Raw genomic sequence first — 12,572 nt, 5'->3', positions numbered from 1 at the left:
TCAATGAAATGGTTAGAGACTTACAAAGAACAGTGACTTCAACTTCTGCTTCGTCTTCGCCATGAGCATTGACAGCACGTATCTTCCACAAACCAGTATTTTTACGAACGCTGTCGGTAATACTCAATTTCGTGTTATAATCAACATTGACAATTTCGATATTTTCACCAGTCTTAACTTCGACATTTGCATGATGCCAAGTAATTTCTGGAGGTGGTTCACCACGTACGTCTACGTCGTATTTAATGGGCTTACCGGCGCGTACGATGATCGGTTTTAGATTAGTTCTGTCGATTCTCGGTTTTACTAAAAAAAATTCCATATCATTTAAATAAGAATTTTAACTAATCGTATTTTTCATAAATTTATAACGAACATGTAATAATTAAAATTATAAAATATAAAATATTATATTCACACGTACATGCTTTATGTTTGCAAATTTGCATCTTGGAAGCATCTGACGGTGGTGAAGGTCCAGCTTTGTTTACAGCAATAATTCGGAATTGATATTCACCACGTTCCTTGAGATCGGGAACTTTCGCTTCAAGCTGATTTCCAGGTACTTCGATTGCTTTTTCCCAATCAGGCTTATAACGATCTTTCTTCTCGATTATGTATTTTTCTATGGGTGCTCCACCATCGAACTCGGGCGGGGTCCACTTCAAACTAATGGATTCATTATCGTAATCCGTTATTTCTGGAGTTCCTGGCTTCAGAGGTTCATCTACAAATGAATTAAAATTAGGTAGGTGATTTTTGAAGGAAATTCATTTCTTTTCTTTTAATTGTTTCTTACAGACAGAAAATAGCATTGCAATGCATAAAATATGTACCATAAGGATTTTTAGCGACGACGCCACGTTCGCTCTCAAGAGGTTCAGAATCGCCTTCATCGTTCACGGCAGTTACACGGAATTTATATTCACTTCCTGGATTCAGACCAGTAATGTCAAATTCCATATTGGGAGAATTACCGGGTATTTTACCAACTCTGACCCATTTGCCAGTTTTGGTATCCATTTTTTCAATTTCATATTCTTTGATTGGAACACCACCGTCGTCTTCTGGCTTTTGCCACTTGACTTTGGCACTCGTGTTCGTTACGTCTGTTACTTCGAGTGGTCCTTTCGGTGGACTTGGTTTTCCTGGTGAGAGAAAGAAAAAAAGAAATAATCATAATGCATCAGTTTAGAAAAAAGAACGAAAATGATATTACTATATATTTTCGAGTAACACTTACCAAGAACGGTAAGTTCTACAGTTTCTTCATCTTTGCCGTTTACATTTTCAGCGATTAACGTGTACTTTCCAGTATCTTTTCGCATCGCATTAACGATAGTAAAATCCGTATGGTAGTCTACATCGTCGATTTTAATACGCTCGGTAGTCGTTAAGGGAATATTATCCCTCCAAATCCATCTAGTTTCTGGAGGCGGTTCACCTGTCACATCTACCGACCATTTATGAGTACGTCCAGCTTTTATGATAACAGATTTGAAGTTGGTACGGTCGATTCTTGGTTTCACTAAAAGATGATATTATCTTTTTTATATTCTCTGTTTAATTATTATGAATTTTAAAAATATAAAAATATTAAGCTATTACGATTTTTATGTTTGCAAAGATGATTGTCAGTTGGTTCGCTTGGTTCTGATGGTCCAGCTTTGTTGTGCGCACGTACACGGAATTGATAAACCATTTTCTCTTTCAGACCCTCTACTTTAGCTTCCGGAGTGGCATCGGAAGTCTTCGTTACTTCTACCCAATCTACCGCGAATTTATCTTTCATTTCGACGGTATAATGAGTGATTGGTCGACCACCATCGCTCGAGGGTTTTTCCCATTTTAAAGAGACACTGACATTGTCGTAATCGAAAATGTCTGGCTTTCCAGGTTTTCCAGGCTCGTCTGAAAATCGAAAAATATCGAAAGTCATATAAAGCCGATAGAAGACATTTAGTAGATTCCTCTTAAAAAATATAAAGTTCTCTCACCGTATGGATTTTTGGCAATTATTGCCTCGTCAACTTCCAGAGGTTCAGATTCACCTTCTTTGTTAACAGCCTTAACACGGAACTTGTATTTCTTTTTGGGGGTCAGACCTGAGAACGTAAAACTATCTTCGTTCGGTCCGACTTCACCAGCCGGTATCCAACGTCCAGTATCCATATCCATTTTCTCCAAGACATATCCGGTAATTTCGGTACCGCCATCGTCGGCAGGCTTTTCCCATTTAACTTTGACGTGATCCGCACGAACTTCTTCGACTTTCAATGGTCCCTTTGGCATCGATGGTTTATCTGTATAAAAATATTTCATCGTATTAGATCCGTTATATGATAAAAAGGAGAGAACGCGAGTAATGCGTTGTCGCGGATAACAAGTAGGCTTACCGAGAACAACAACATCGGCAATACTCTCGCATGTACCGGAGCTGTTGCTGAGGACTAATTTGTACTTTCCAGAATCCGGTCTAGTAGTCTTTCTTACAGTAAGCACGGTATTTCTTTCGTATTTATCGATCGTGATCCTTTCGGCAGCATCTTGCACAAGTTCTTTTTCGCCGAGATACCAATGTACCTCTGGTTCGGGTTCACCGGCATACTTAATATCGTATTTGATAACTTGTCCTTTCTTGACGATCAAATTTGTTAATCCATCTCCGACGATGTAAGGTTTTACGAATCGAGATTTTGCTATAATAGGTTTGGTGGCGTCCGATGGTTCTCCAGGTCCAGCTTTGTTGACCGCACGAATTCTAAATTCATACTGTGTTCCTTCTTTAAGACCGTCGATAGTAGCTTCTGTGACATCTCCTTGGATTTCTTTACCCTTTACCCATTCCTTTCCAAATTTCTCCTTATATTCGATAATGTAACCAGTAATAGGTGCACCTCCGTCATTTTCTGGCTTAGTCCACTTCAAGTCGGCGTGATCTTTGTCCCAGTCAGTTACATCCACGTTTGTAGGTTTACCAGGTTCGTCTACAGGAGAGATAATTACGATGAATGAACTTCAACGATAAAGACTAAATAGAATAAAATAGTTACGTTAGTTTACGTACCCCAAGGATCCTTCGCTAGAATTGGTTTTCCAAACATAGCAGGTTCGCTGGAGCCAAGCTTGTTCACGGCTCGTATACGGAATTTGTATTCCTTCTTTGCTACAAGATCTTCGACTTTGTAAACGCATTTTTCTCCTGGCATAACTTCTCCAACGCTATCCCATTGGGATTTCAAACTGAGATCGAGGCGTTCGATGACGTATTTTGTAATTGGAGAGCCACCGTCATCTTTGGATGGTTTAAAGGAAACTACGCAAGAATTGGCGAAGACATCGGTAACGTCTACGTCTTGCGGGGCTGATGGAACGTCTGTGAAATAGAATATTTGTGTAAACTGTCAAAGTCATGAAATAATATTAAAAAAGAAAAAAACTAATGGATATAGAATACGAGTATTACCTTGCATGTTAATATTGATATCCTTAACTTCTTCGCCCTGATTATTACCGATTTTGACTTGATAAATTCCAGATAAATCACGCTGTGGTTTTTTGAATTTGTAAGTGACTTTGTCTTCGCCTACAACGACTTCGACGTCTTTGAGAGGCAACGGTTTGCCATCTTTCAGGAGCTTCGCTTCTATCTGGCTTTGTTTGGTGCCTTCGACTGGAATAAAAAGATGTAAACGATGTAACGTAAGGACAAGAGAGAGAAGAGGATTGTATTATGCGTTTTAAAATACAACTTACTCTTGAAAGGCACAACAAAGACAATAGGTGCACTACACGGTCCTTCGACTTTGTCTGGTATGTCGACGATAGGTTTGCTTTCACCCTTTTTAACGGTCAACTTGCAGCTGCTCGTAAGTTGTCCACTCTCGCATGTAATTTCACCGTCGTCTGACATTTCGACCCTATTGAATACCAATTGATGTTTTCCACCACCAAGATTTTTAACTTCGATCCTTTCATCTGGCTCGATCGGTTTTCCATTGAAAAGGAAAACTGCCGGTGCAGTTTGATCTTGTAACTCTACGTCGAGTACGAGCTTCTCCCTTTCGATCGCGACGGTATCCTTCAACTTTTTGTTGAATCTATTGGCGTCTGAAAACGTTCATTTGAAAAATATTGTTTTTTTCTTTCACTCAGTTTTGTAGATATATTCCGAGAATTGAATTTGAAAAAACAGCTTACAATTTATAACGATCTCAGCTTCGGTCTTATCAGCGTTGCTCATGCAAGAATAATTTCCGGCATCGGTTACCTTGCAATCTTTAATAATAAGTTTTCTCTTTCTACCCTCGGCCTTGATTTGTACTCTATGAAACAAGAATAGAAATTTAATTTTCGTAAACGATACTCGCAAAAATACTGTTCATAATATTATACTATAAACAACATCCTTCTTACTACCTCTTATCGGGTACTATCTCTTGATCGCCTTTGAACCATTTAACTTCGCCAGCTTCGTCATCGAGTTCGCAAACCAAAGTCAAAGTTTCCTTCTCTACTAGTTGTTGACTCTTCAGGACTTTAACGAATTTATAAGGATACTCTGAAATTGAAAGTGAGTGTATATTCTTTAATATGCTCTTTCGTCAAGTATGGCGGATATTCGAAGATATTAATGGAAAGGAAATATAATTACCAACGACGGTAAGCACTGTCTCTGTTTTATCCGTTTGCTTACTAATCTTACAAGTATATTCGCCGCTATCTTCTATAGTAGCACTTTTAATGGTCAGTCGACAAACACCGGACATATCTTTGGAAATACTATAAACATCGCCATCCTAATTGAAGGAAAAAAATTTTCATTGTATTTTAATACCAGTACGATCTTAAAACTTAAATCTTAATCTTTAAATCGAAGAGGGAGCGTTACCTCGAGTTTCGTTTTCCCTTTATACCACGAAACTTGAGCAAGATTAGAGCTAACTGTACACTCCATGTAACATTCGTGCTTCGTAAATCCACTTGTTTTCTTTGCAAGCGGTTTCGTGAATGAATATGTAGGATCGGGTTCTGAAAAAAATGTGTCAAGTGTCAGCAATGCATAAAATATAACGTTTTAAGGTACCATAGAGTAGGGAACGCTGAAAAGTTTGTAGACTCACTTTAGTTTTCGCTTTAGAAAATTATGGGAAGCTTGCAAGGTAAATAATTAAACAAATTTTATGACATATAATAAAAATGAACTAGCGCGAGTAAATGAAATCGTTGATACTATACCCTCGACATTGAGAAAACCGGTACTCGAAACGCCACTGATCTCGATAGTATATTTTCCTGTATCTTCAACTTTAGGTCCTAAAATGATAAGCTGATAAGAATCCTCTTCGTTCTTGAATTTGTATTTCGCTGAGGGGAATAGTTCCTGTTGGAATTGCAACGAATATATTTGTTTATTTCGATGGTACGAGTACATCGTTAAAAAATATAATTAGATTACGAAGATAAACGATTAAGTACAATGTAATCTTTTACTTCCTGATGTACTTACGTCTTTTCGGAAGAACCATTTTGGTTTACAATTTGGTTTAGAAAAGTTAGCTTCGAAGACGACCTTTTTGTCTTTTCCTTCTTTGGCATACTGATCCACCAATGGCTTTAAGAAGCTCTCCGGTTTCTACGAAACAATAGTAGATAGATCAGTTCAAGATAAGGCTCGATACATCACTAACATTAGAAAAAGTCAAAAAATTCATCGCCTCTTTTGAGCGAGTAAGAATACGAAGAGCGACGAAAAAATATTAACAACGCTGTCCTCGTAATTTTTTCCAAAGCTGCAGAAAAATAAAACGATGAGAAAGAAAAAGAAGAAAAAAATATTGCATCACCGATTTCGCAGAACGACGTAGTAATATTTTTAAGCCTGCAACGTCATGCTCGTTAAAGACGCAGTTGAAAATGTTGTTACAGATTTATCAGAAGATTGATATCTTGTGAGGAAATCGTGCCGTCACATCTTGTCGAGATTTGTGATACGTGCGGAAGAATATAGGCATCGAAGAAGATACCGTTTAAACGCAAAAGACAACATCGAGGAAGAGATACGGTATAGAGATTCCAACGATCGGTCATCTTCTAAAATTCTACGTTTGGACGTTATCGAATATATAATATTTCTCTTTGGCAAATGAGTGAGATTTTGGATATTTTTGGAATCGCTATACCTAAACGAAAGTGAGATATAGTCAAAGTTTGCGGTGAGAATTGATAACTTTACAAAGAAATGTGAGAAAGAAATCTATGATCGTAGAAAGATGTTTCTGCTTAATTTGATAGATTGTGAAATAATTAATGGAAGTAAACGTGAAGATAGGACATTCCATGATGATAGTGACTGATAGTAACGATGAAAGTTTCCAAAAGAGAAAGAGACGTAAAGTTGAGAAGAAATGCCCTTAGTGGTGAGCCTTTAGCGAGAGTAAGAATAGAGTAGAACTTTTTAAGGCTCTCGTGTGATGCGACAGATAAACAGGCATTATATATATGTATATATATATCACGTGAAATCATAAAGATATATCACGCCATCGAGGAGCAGATCCAACCTCCATCTTGGTGAAGTGATGCAGCGTCGGCCAGTCGGGTATTAATTCTGCCAGAGAGGGCCTACGCGATCCACTATTCTAAAAATAATAAAATCCAACTGCAGTTAACTCTCGTGAACCCTTCGAGCGTGTTAAACAAATATAAGATAATCTTCATCGTGAGAAAATACTATCGGTTTGAACGAACGATAGCAACGCTACTTGAAATATCAATCGTTGCGCGACTTACTTTACTTCGATTCGTACAGTTTATAAAATGAACTTATTTTAGTTAGTGTCACAATATAGATAACTCTACAAAACGATAATTGATTAATATGAGTCAATGATTAAAATGATACAACACTATCAATACTGCTCAACCATATTATTATAAACGTACGGTTTTCAGAAGCTGGCGTTTCGTTAAAAATATAAGCGCTGGCCAAAGCAATATTGATTATTAAAAATAATCGCACAACTCACGTATCGAATGATAATCAATAAGGCAAATCGAATAGTCAATAATGAAAGCTCATAGCGGGAGATTTCAAAGACACTTTCGACTTTGCTTAAGGACGATTGTAAAAATTCCAAGAATAAAAAAATATATTCGGGTGAATTACAGTGATCTTGACGTGACCGAATGGTACAATGACTCTGAGTGACTAATTTCAGTGTGAAATGAATTGATAATTCACCAGAATACACGCGTAATGAAAATAATAAAAAGCCTGGCGGGGCATTGGCAGAGGCTTCATTTCGAGGCTGTTCAACTGGAATCAAGGAATGCGAGGAATATTGCCTTAAGATTTATCGCGAACCTTTTCCTTGACTCTTGCCACTAGTATCGGCCAGTCGACGATTAGCTCCTGCAAACTTGGCCTGCGATGAATGTCGAAGACGTCCTGCATGCGAGGCACACACACATGACCGTTAATTCCACTCTTACCAATCAAATACCGATTTTCAAGGAACTCGAATAACCGATTTTCTTCATCTATTTTCAATCTAGATCTTGCTCCGAAGCAAGCTAATGAAAAGATATTCGCAGAGAAATATAGTAATGAGACCGATAAATTCTGATAAACTCTTTCGTCTTTATCTCATTACGCGAGGGCTTGGAAAATATCGGTTTCGAGAGATCCTTCATGTTTTTCAACGATATGATTACAAATTTAGAGGTAATGCTTGCTCCTTTTTCCAGTTAAGTGTTACATTTACACGATGCATTCAATTTTTAATTGATATTAAGTACATTACATTATTATTACACGTATATAACGTATCAAGCCGTTAGTCGAAGTAACACAAAGGAAATGAATTTTACAGTGAACAGAGTTATGAAATAAGTAAGGCGTTTACTATTATCCACGATTCGTTAAATCGAATTAAGAGTGATAAATCTACCAGTTTTGATGACGATGAAACATGAGATGTGAGATCTGATTCGATTCGTAGTTACGGATGAAAGTGCAACGTGTGAATTTAAAAATACACGAAGCCCAGCATTAACTCTAAATTATATAGTGAGTGCATGGGGGTGGGGGCAAGATAAAAATGATCGTATAGATTATTAAAAAAAGGAGAAAGATAAACAATCGTTCGTTATCCAATGTCGGTTATATCTAATCAATGTTGAATATTACCGGAATATTTCAAACAAAATGGTTCTAGCAGCTACCAAAAAATTGTTAATATAATGAAAAATGAATAAGGTGAACGTTTTGATTATAATCGATATGATGAAAAACGTCGTGCAAAGTAATGTGTCGGCGTCGTAACGACTCTTACAAATAAAATAACAAAAGTACGGAAGTGTAGACAAGACGGCGCTCGTACAAAACTCGGTCGACACGTATATTCGGCGCGTTTTCAAAGGGTAACGTCGTCATTTTGCAGGAATTACTACATAGGGTTGCTCGAAAACCTTGAGCCAGCTCCAGTTAGGTTCTTCCTTCTTGTCAAGAGGAATTCGATAGACTTCCTGACCCTCCGTCAAGATCACTATTTCCAACCCGTCTTGGTACCAGCTCCTTCCGTGTAGTTCGCTACCATGCAGCTCGCTGCCATGCAGCGACTACGAGAAGTGTCAAATGTAGATAAGAAAGGAAGAAAAAGAGAAAGAAGAAACAACTGACAAAGTATCATGAGATAGTTTTGAAACGTCACGTTTGGTAAAAGTACACCCTTCTTCGAAAATCTGCAAAAATTGTCAAGATGATTAGATCCAAGCTACCCTTCGTACTTGCCTTCATTGTCGTCACCCATTACTTGCTCCGAAAGAAACGAATCGGCAGCTTGGAACGATGTGTTGACAACAACGATGCATAATTCATTCGATATTCGTCTCGTGCACCGAGCTGTTAGTGACGTGTTATTGTACAATTTCACATCGGCACGATGCAATGTTTTTTTTAGCTAATTACAATGAAATGGTGCACGTGTGTGACAAATTTCTATACTCGTATAGAAAAATCGTATAGTATAATTATGTACCAGGATAACGTAGAATTAGAATGTAACGTACAGGGAGAGATGAAAAATATGGATTATTACCCTTTCTACTTTCTTCAAAGCCGGCATGGGTTTCTCCACTTCCTTCAAATCTACCTTCTCCTGTTCCGCTTCCTCTCTCGCCCACTTTTGATATTTTCTCTTTTTCAACATTGCACGGAAATCCATGCCACTGGCGTCTGAAGAAAATTCATCGTATAATATACAGGCAACGCAGACAATTGCGTTTCTTTACGTAATACTTACCGGATACGTAGAGCTGCATCTCGGCAGAATCCTCTCCATGTATATTGCTAACGACTATCTTGTAAGTGCCTTCATCGTTGGGTTTTGTTTTCCTCATACAGAGGGTGATCGTATTGGTTTCCGTATCCGTGAGGAACTTGAAACGGCCACCTTCGATGATCTCGGTGATGCCCTTGTAGAACTTGAAGGTTGGCGCAGGCGTACCCTCCACCGCAACGGTGAGGTACGCCGTCGAATCTACGTTACGACAGAAGACAGTGAGAACCTTTCTTTGCCGTTCAAAATAAAAAAGAAAAGAAAAGGCATTACCTTCGACGGCGGAATACGATTCCTGGACGTCAACGATTTGCGGTGGTCCTGGTGGTCCAACATCTCGAAGAGGTGTGCTAGGTTGATTGATTTTATTCTCGAGGTCCGCCACGCTGGGTCTCCTTACGTCCGTGCTTGGACGACGCCTCTGTATTCATCATTCATTGATTATATCACTGATTTCATTTATCGCAAAAATATTAGCCAATAGTAATAGTTCTACCAAGCTTTATCGTAGGCATAAAGTACGCGATTTCGTACAGTGATCCGTCAAGATTCGTCAAATATTACGAATAAAGTGATTAGTGGTAGATTAGAACGACAGATCTCCATACGAATTCGCATCATAATTCTTTGGCATTGTCCACGATTAGATACAATTTAGTCACGGCAATAAGTCACAATGTTAAGTAAGCTTTTAATATCTACACGTTAGTCACATAAGTGAGTGCAATCCATTAGTGACACTAGTATACTCATCCTCTACCAGGATGCCTCTATTAGCACGATAGGAATAATACACAAAGGGAGGTGAACTATGGCGAATGCAAAAAGTATGATCGATCGATTAATTCATTAAACGGGTCGACGATTAAAGTCGATTGTTAAAATTTAATGACTCATCGAATGATCCTATTACACTTATTTTACAGCAACAATAACTTCAAGAAACTCGTATAAGTTCTCGAATTCATGAAGCCGACAGATGAATATATTTGGAACATATTAAACGACACAGGTGATTGGACACACTTGGAGTATGTGATGACAGGTTTCTATGTGTTTACATATCTATATGTTTCTGGAGATCGTGATGTGTCCTAAACACGCATGATATATGGATGATAAACGTTGTATTAGACGAATATATCATATGAAATTATTCGTGAAACGTGAAAGAAGATGCGTATGATTTTCTCGATGATTTGGCGTACTGATAGAGAGAGATAGAGATAGATAGGTAGATAGATAGATGAAAAGAGGGAAAGAGAGAGAGAGAGAGAGAGAGAGAGCAAAGGAGAAAAAGAAAAGCAAAGGTCAGTTTGATTCTGAAGAACCTAAATTCCACTGTAAGCCATGAAGAAAAGAATAATCCGAAAGACCACTCAGTCAATACGCCATACTTTATTTTAGGTAATTAGATTTGATAGACTGACAATAAATTCATTCATTGATAGTGATATATGCAAATAAAAACAAGCTGCTGTCAACGCGCTCGCTCTATGTTCTTTTATTAAATCGCTGATATTATCTAAAAGCTAAAAGGATATGTTTTATATTTGAGTGAGTTCTGTTTTCATGGGGTATGGTTAAAAAATTGAATTAATTGGTTAAAAGTATATCGTCGATAGATCGTCAAATAATTTATGAACGTCCAAATAATTCATAATATTTCGTCGTTGATTGTTAGATAGAGGAGATGACAGAGATGAGAAAAAAAAAATGAGGAAAGATAGATTCGAGAAACGGGCTAATCGTCAAGAAACGATGTTATTTTACCACTTTTTACGTTGAAAGTATCTTTTAGTATACCAAACGGTTTTCTCAGGTTCCAATGAGGATGACAAACAATTTGTGGTTCTAAAGTCATCTACCAATAAATCGTACAATTATTTACAGATTATTTACAAAGAGATAAGATAAATCATATTTACAAACCACGGCCAAGACGAGAACATTTTAATTTTATTGTCGAGAAGAATTGTTGGTAAAGAAATAAAACGCCGATCGATATTGTTGATCGTAAACGCCTTGTCCGTGGCAATTATTATGTATATCGATGATCAGAATGCTTTCGACTAGATCTAATGCCAACAAATAAACGATGAACACGTAGTGTGAGCACGAAAATTATCCTTACATCTGTACTTAACGAATATACACGAAAAATTATTTTTGTTTTACACATATATTCATACTAAATCAAGCAGCAAATTTCTATGTACAATAAAGTGATACGATTTTATTGCTACTTGAATCACTAATGGTGGTACATCATTCGACATCGGGTTCTACAAAAATCGGGAACACTTCGGAATGTAAATGCAAATGTATATATACATATGTATATACATACGTATTACACACATACACACACATATATATATATATATATATATATATATATATATATATATATACGTGTATGTATGTATGTATGTATGTACATACTTTCAACGTGATACAAAAAAAAAACAAAGTCAAACAAATGTACTAAAAAAAAAGCTAGCTTACCACCATTACTGTTATCCAATTTTCTCAAGGAATTAAATACATAGACGTATTCGCTCGAATTAAGCAGTATCTGTACAGCGGGCAGAACGGTCTGTTTAGCGCAGTAGTAAGACTCCGTATTTAGTCGGACGAACGTGCATTCGCGTCGGTTGCATTGCGTTGGAACCTTCGCGATTAATTTTTCATTTCGTTCGATCTCGACAAAGAACGAAGTCCAACAAAGACCATTTTATGTTGCTCTTTCTAAAGATTAATATATATATAAAAAATATATATATATGTATATAAATATTTTTATGAACAGACACATAAATGATTTTGGAAGATCATCAATGGAAGAGATAGAGAAAGAAAAAAAAGAAAAAAAGGAAATGAAAGGAAAACTCTATTCGAGATAACGTGCGCGACATATTCACGACGAATTTGGTGCTAACCTCTTTGTCCTGCAGTTCGCCTGGGCGCCCGTACTTATTCTGTTCGTGGTGCATGAAAAATAAAAAAATGTAGAGATAGAGATAGTAAGAAAGATCAATGGGGCGGGCTTGTAATCTGGTTGATGAGCCGTAGTCGATCGTCACGTATCGTAGCCTGTCCAAACAATAGTAAAGAAAGAAAGAAGACAGCAAAATGATGAAATATCATAATATCGTCGATATCCTAAAAATTGTATCTGTCGGGGGTTGCGGATGATAGCGTAAGAATGCGGTAGCAGCGGCAACGATA

At 37.3% G+C, this 12,572-nt stretch overlaps 1 protein-coding gene across 17 annotated transcripts in view; it reads right to left on the bottom strand.

The window, feature by feature from the left end:
* The window catches only part of LOC122632595 (twitchin), a 64,362-nt gene that overhangs the window by 24,745 nt on the left and 27,045 nt on the right, over positions 1 to 12,572 (bottom strand). For 16 of the 17 annotated variants that reach the window (XM_043819572.1, XM_043819573.1, XM_043819575.1 and 13 more), the window contains 20 exons: positions 9,615 to 9,762; positions 9,306 to 9,542; positions 9,102 to 9,238; positions 6,564 to 6,641; positions 5,510 to 5,635; positions 5,239 to 5,383; positions 4,892 to 5,031; positions 4,655 to 4,799; positions 4,420 to 4,561; positions 4,201 to 4,325; positions 3,757 to 4,110; positions 3,467 to 3,673; positions 3,068 to 3,376; positions 2,397 to 2,987; positions 1,998 to 2,303; positions 1,609 to 1,911; positions 1,244 to 1,528; positions 837 to 1,148; positions 425 to 727; positions 25 to 306 (listed from right to left, as the gene is read on the bottom strand). In XM_043819572.1, the coding sequence (XP_043675507.1) occupies positions 25 to 306; positions 425 to 727; positions 837 to 1,148; positions 1,244 to 1,528; positions 1,609 to 1,911; positions 1,998 to 2,303; positions 2,397 to 2,987; positions 3,068 to 3,376; positions 3,467 to 3,673; positions 3,757 to 4,110; positions 4,201 to 4,325; positions 4,420 to 4,561; positions 4,655 to 4,799; positions 4,892 to 5,031; positions 5,239 to 5,383; positions 5,510 to 5,635; positions 6,564 to 6,641; positions 9,102 to 9,238; positions 9,306 to 9,542; positions 9,615 to 9,762 (4,675 nt within the window). Of the gene's footprint in view, positions 1 to 24; positions 307 to 424; positions 728 to 836; positions 1,149 to 1,243; positions 1,529 to 1,608; positions 1,912 to 1,997; positions 2,304 to 2,396; positions 2,988 to 3,067; positions 3,377 to 3,466; positions 3,674 to 3,756; positions 4,111 to 4,200; positions 4,326 to 4,419; positions 4,562 to 4,654; positions 4,800 to 4,891; positions 5,032 to 5,238; positions 5,384 to 5,509; positions 5,636 to 6,563; positions 6,642 to 7,366; positions 9,029 to 9,101; positions 9,239 to 9,305; positions 9,543 to 9,614; positions 9,763 to 12,572 lie in introns of those variants that run through there. The other variant, XM_043819589.1, reaches the window with a different exon arrangement.

Source organism: Vespula pensylvanica, chromosome 10, assembly GCF_014466175.1.
Source record: "Vespula pensylvanica isolate Volc-1 chromosome 10, ASM1446617v1, whole genome shotgun sequence".
Taxonomy (NCBI): domain Eukaryota; kingdom Metazoa; phylum Arthropoda; class Insecta; order Hymenoptera; family Vespidae; genus Vespula; species Vespula pensylvanica.
The sequence above is the reverse complement of the archived record's forward strand: the minus strand, read 5'-3'. Positions and strand labels throughout refer to the sequence as shown.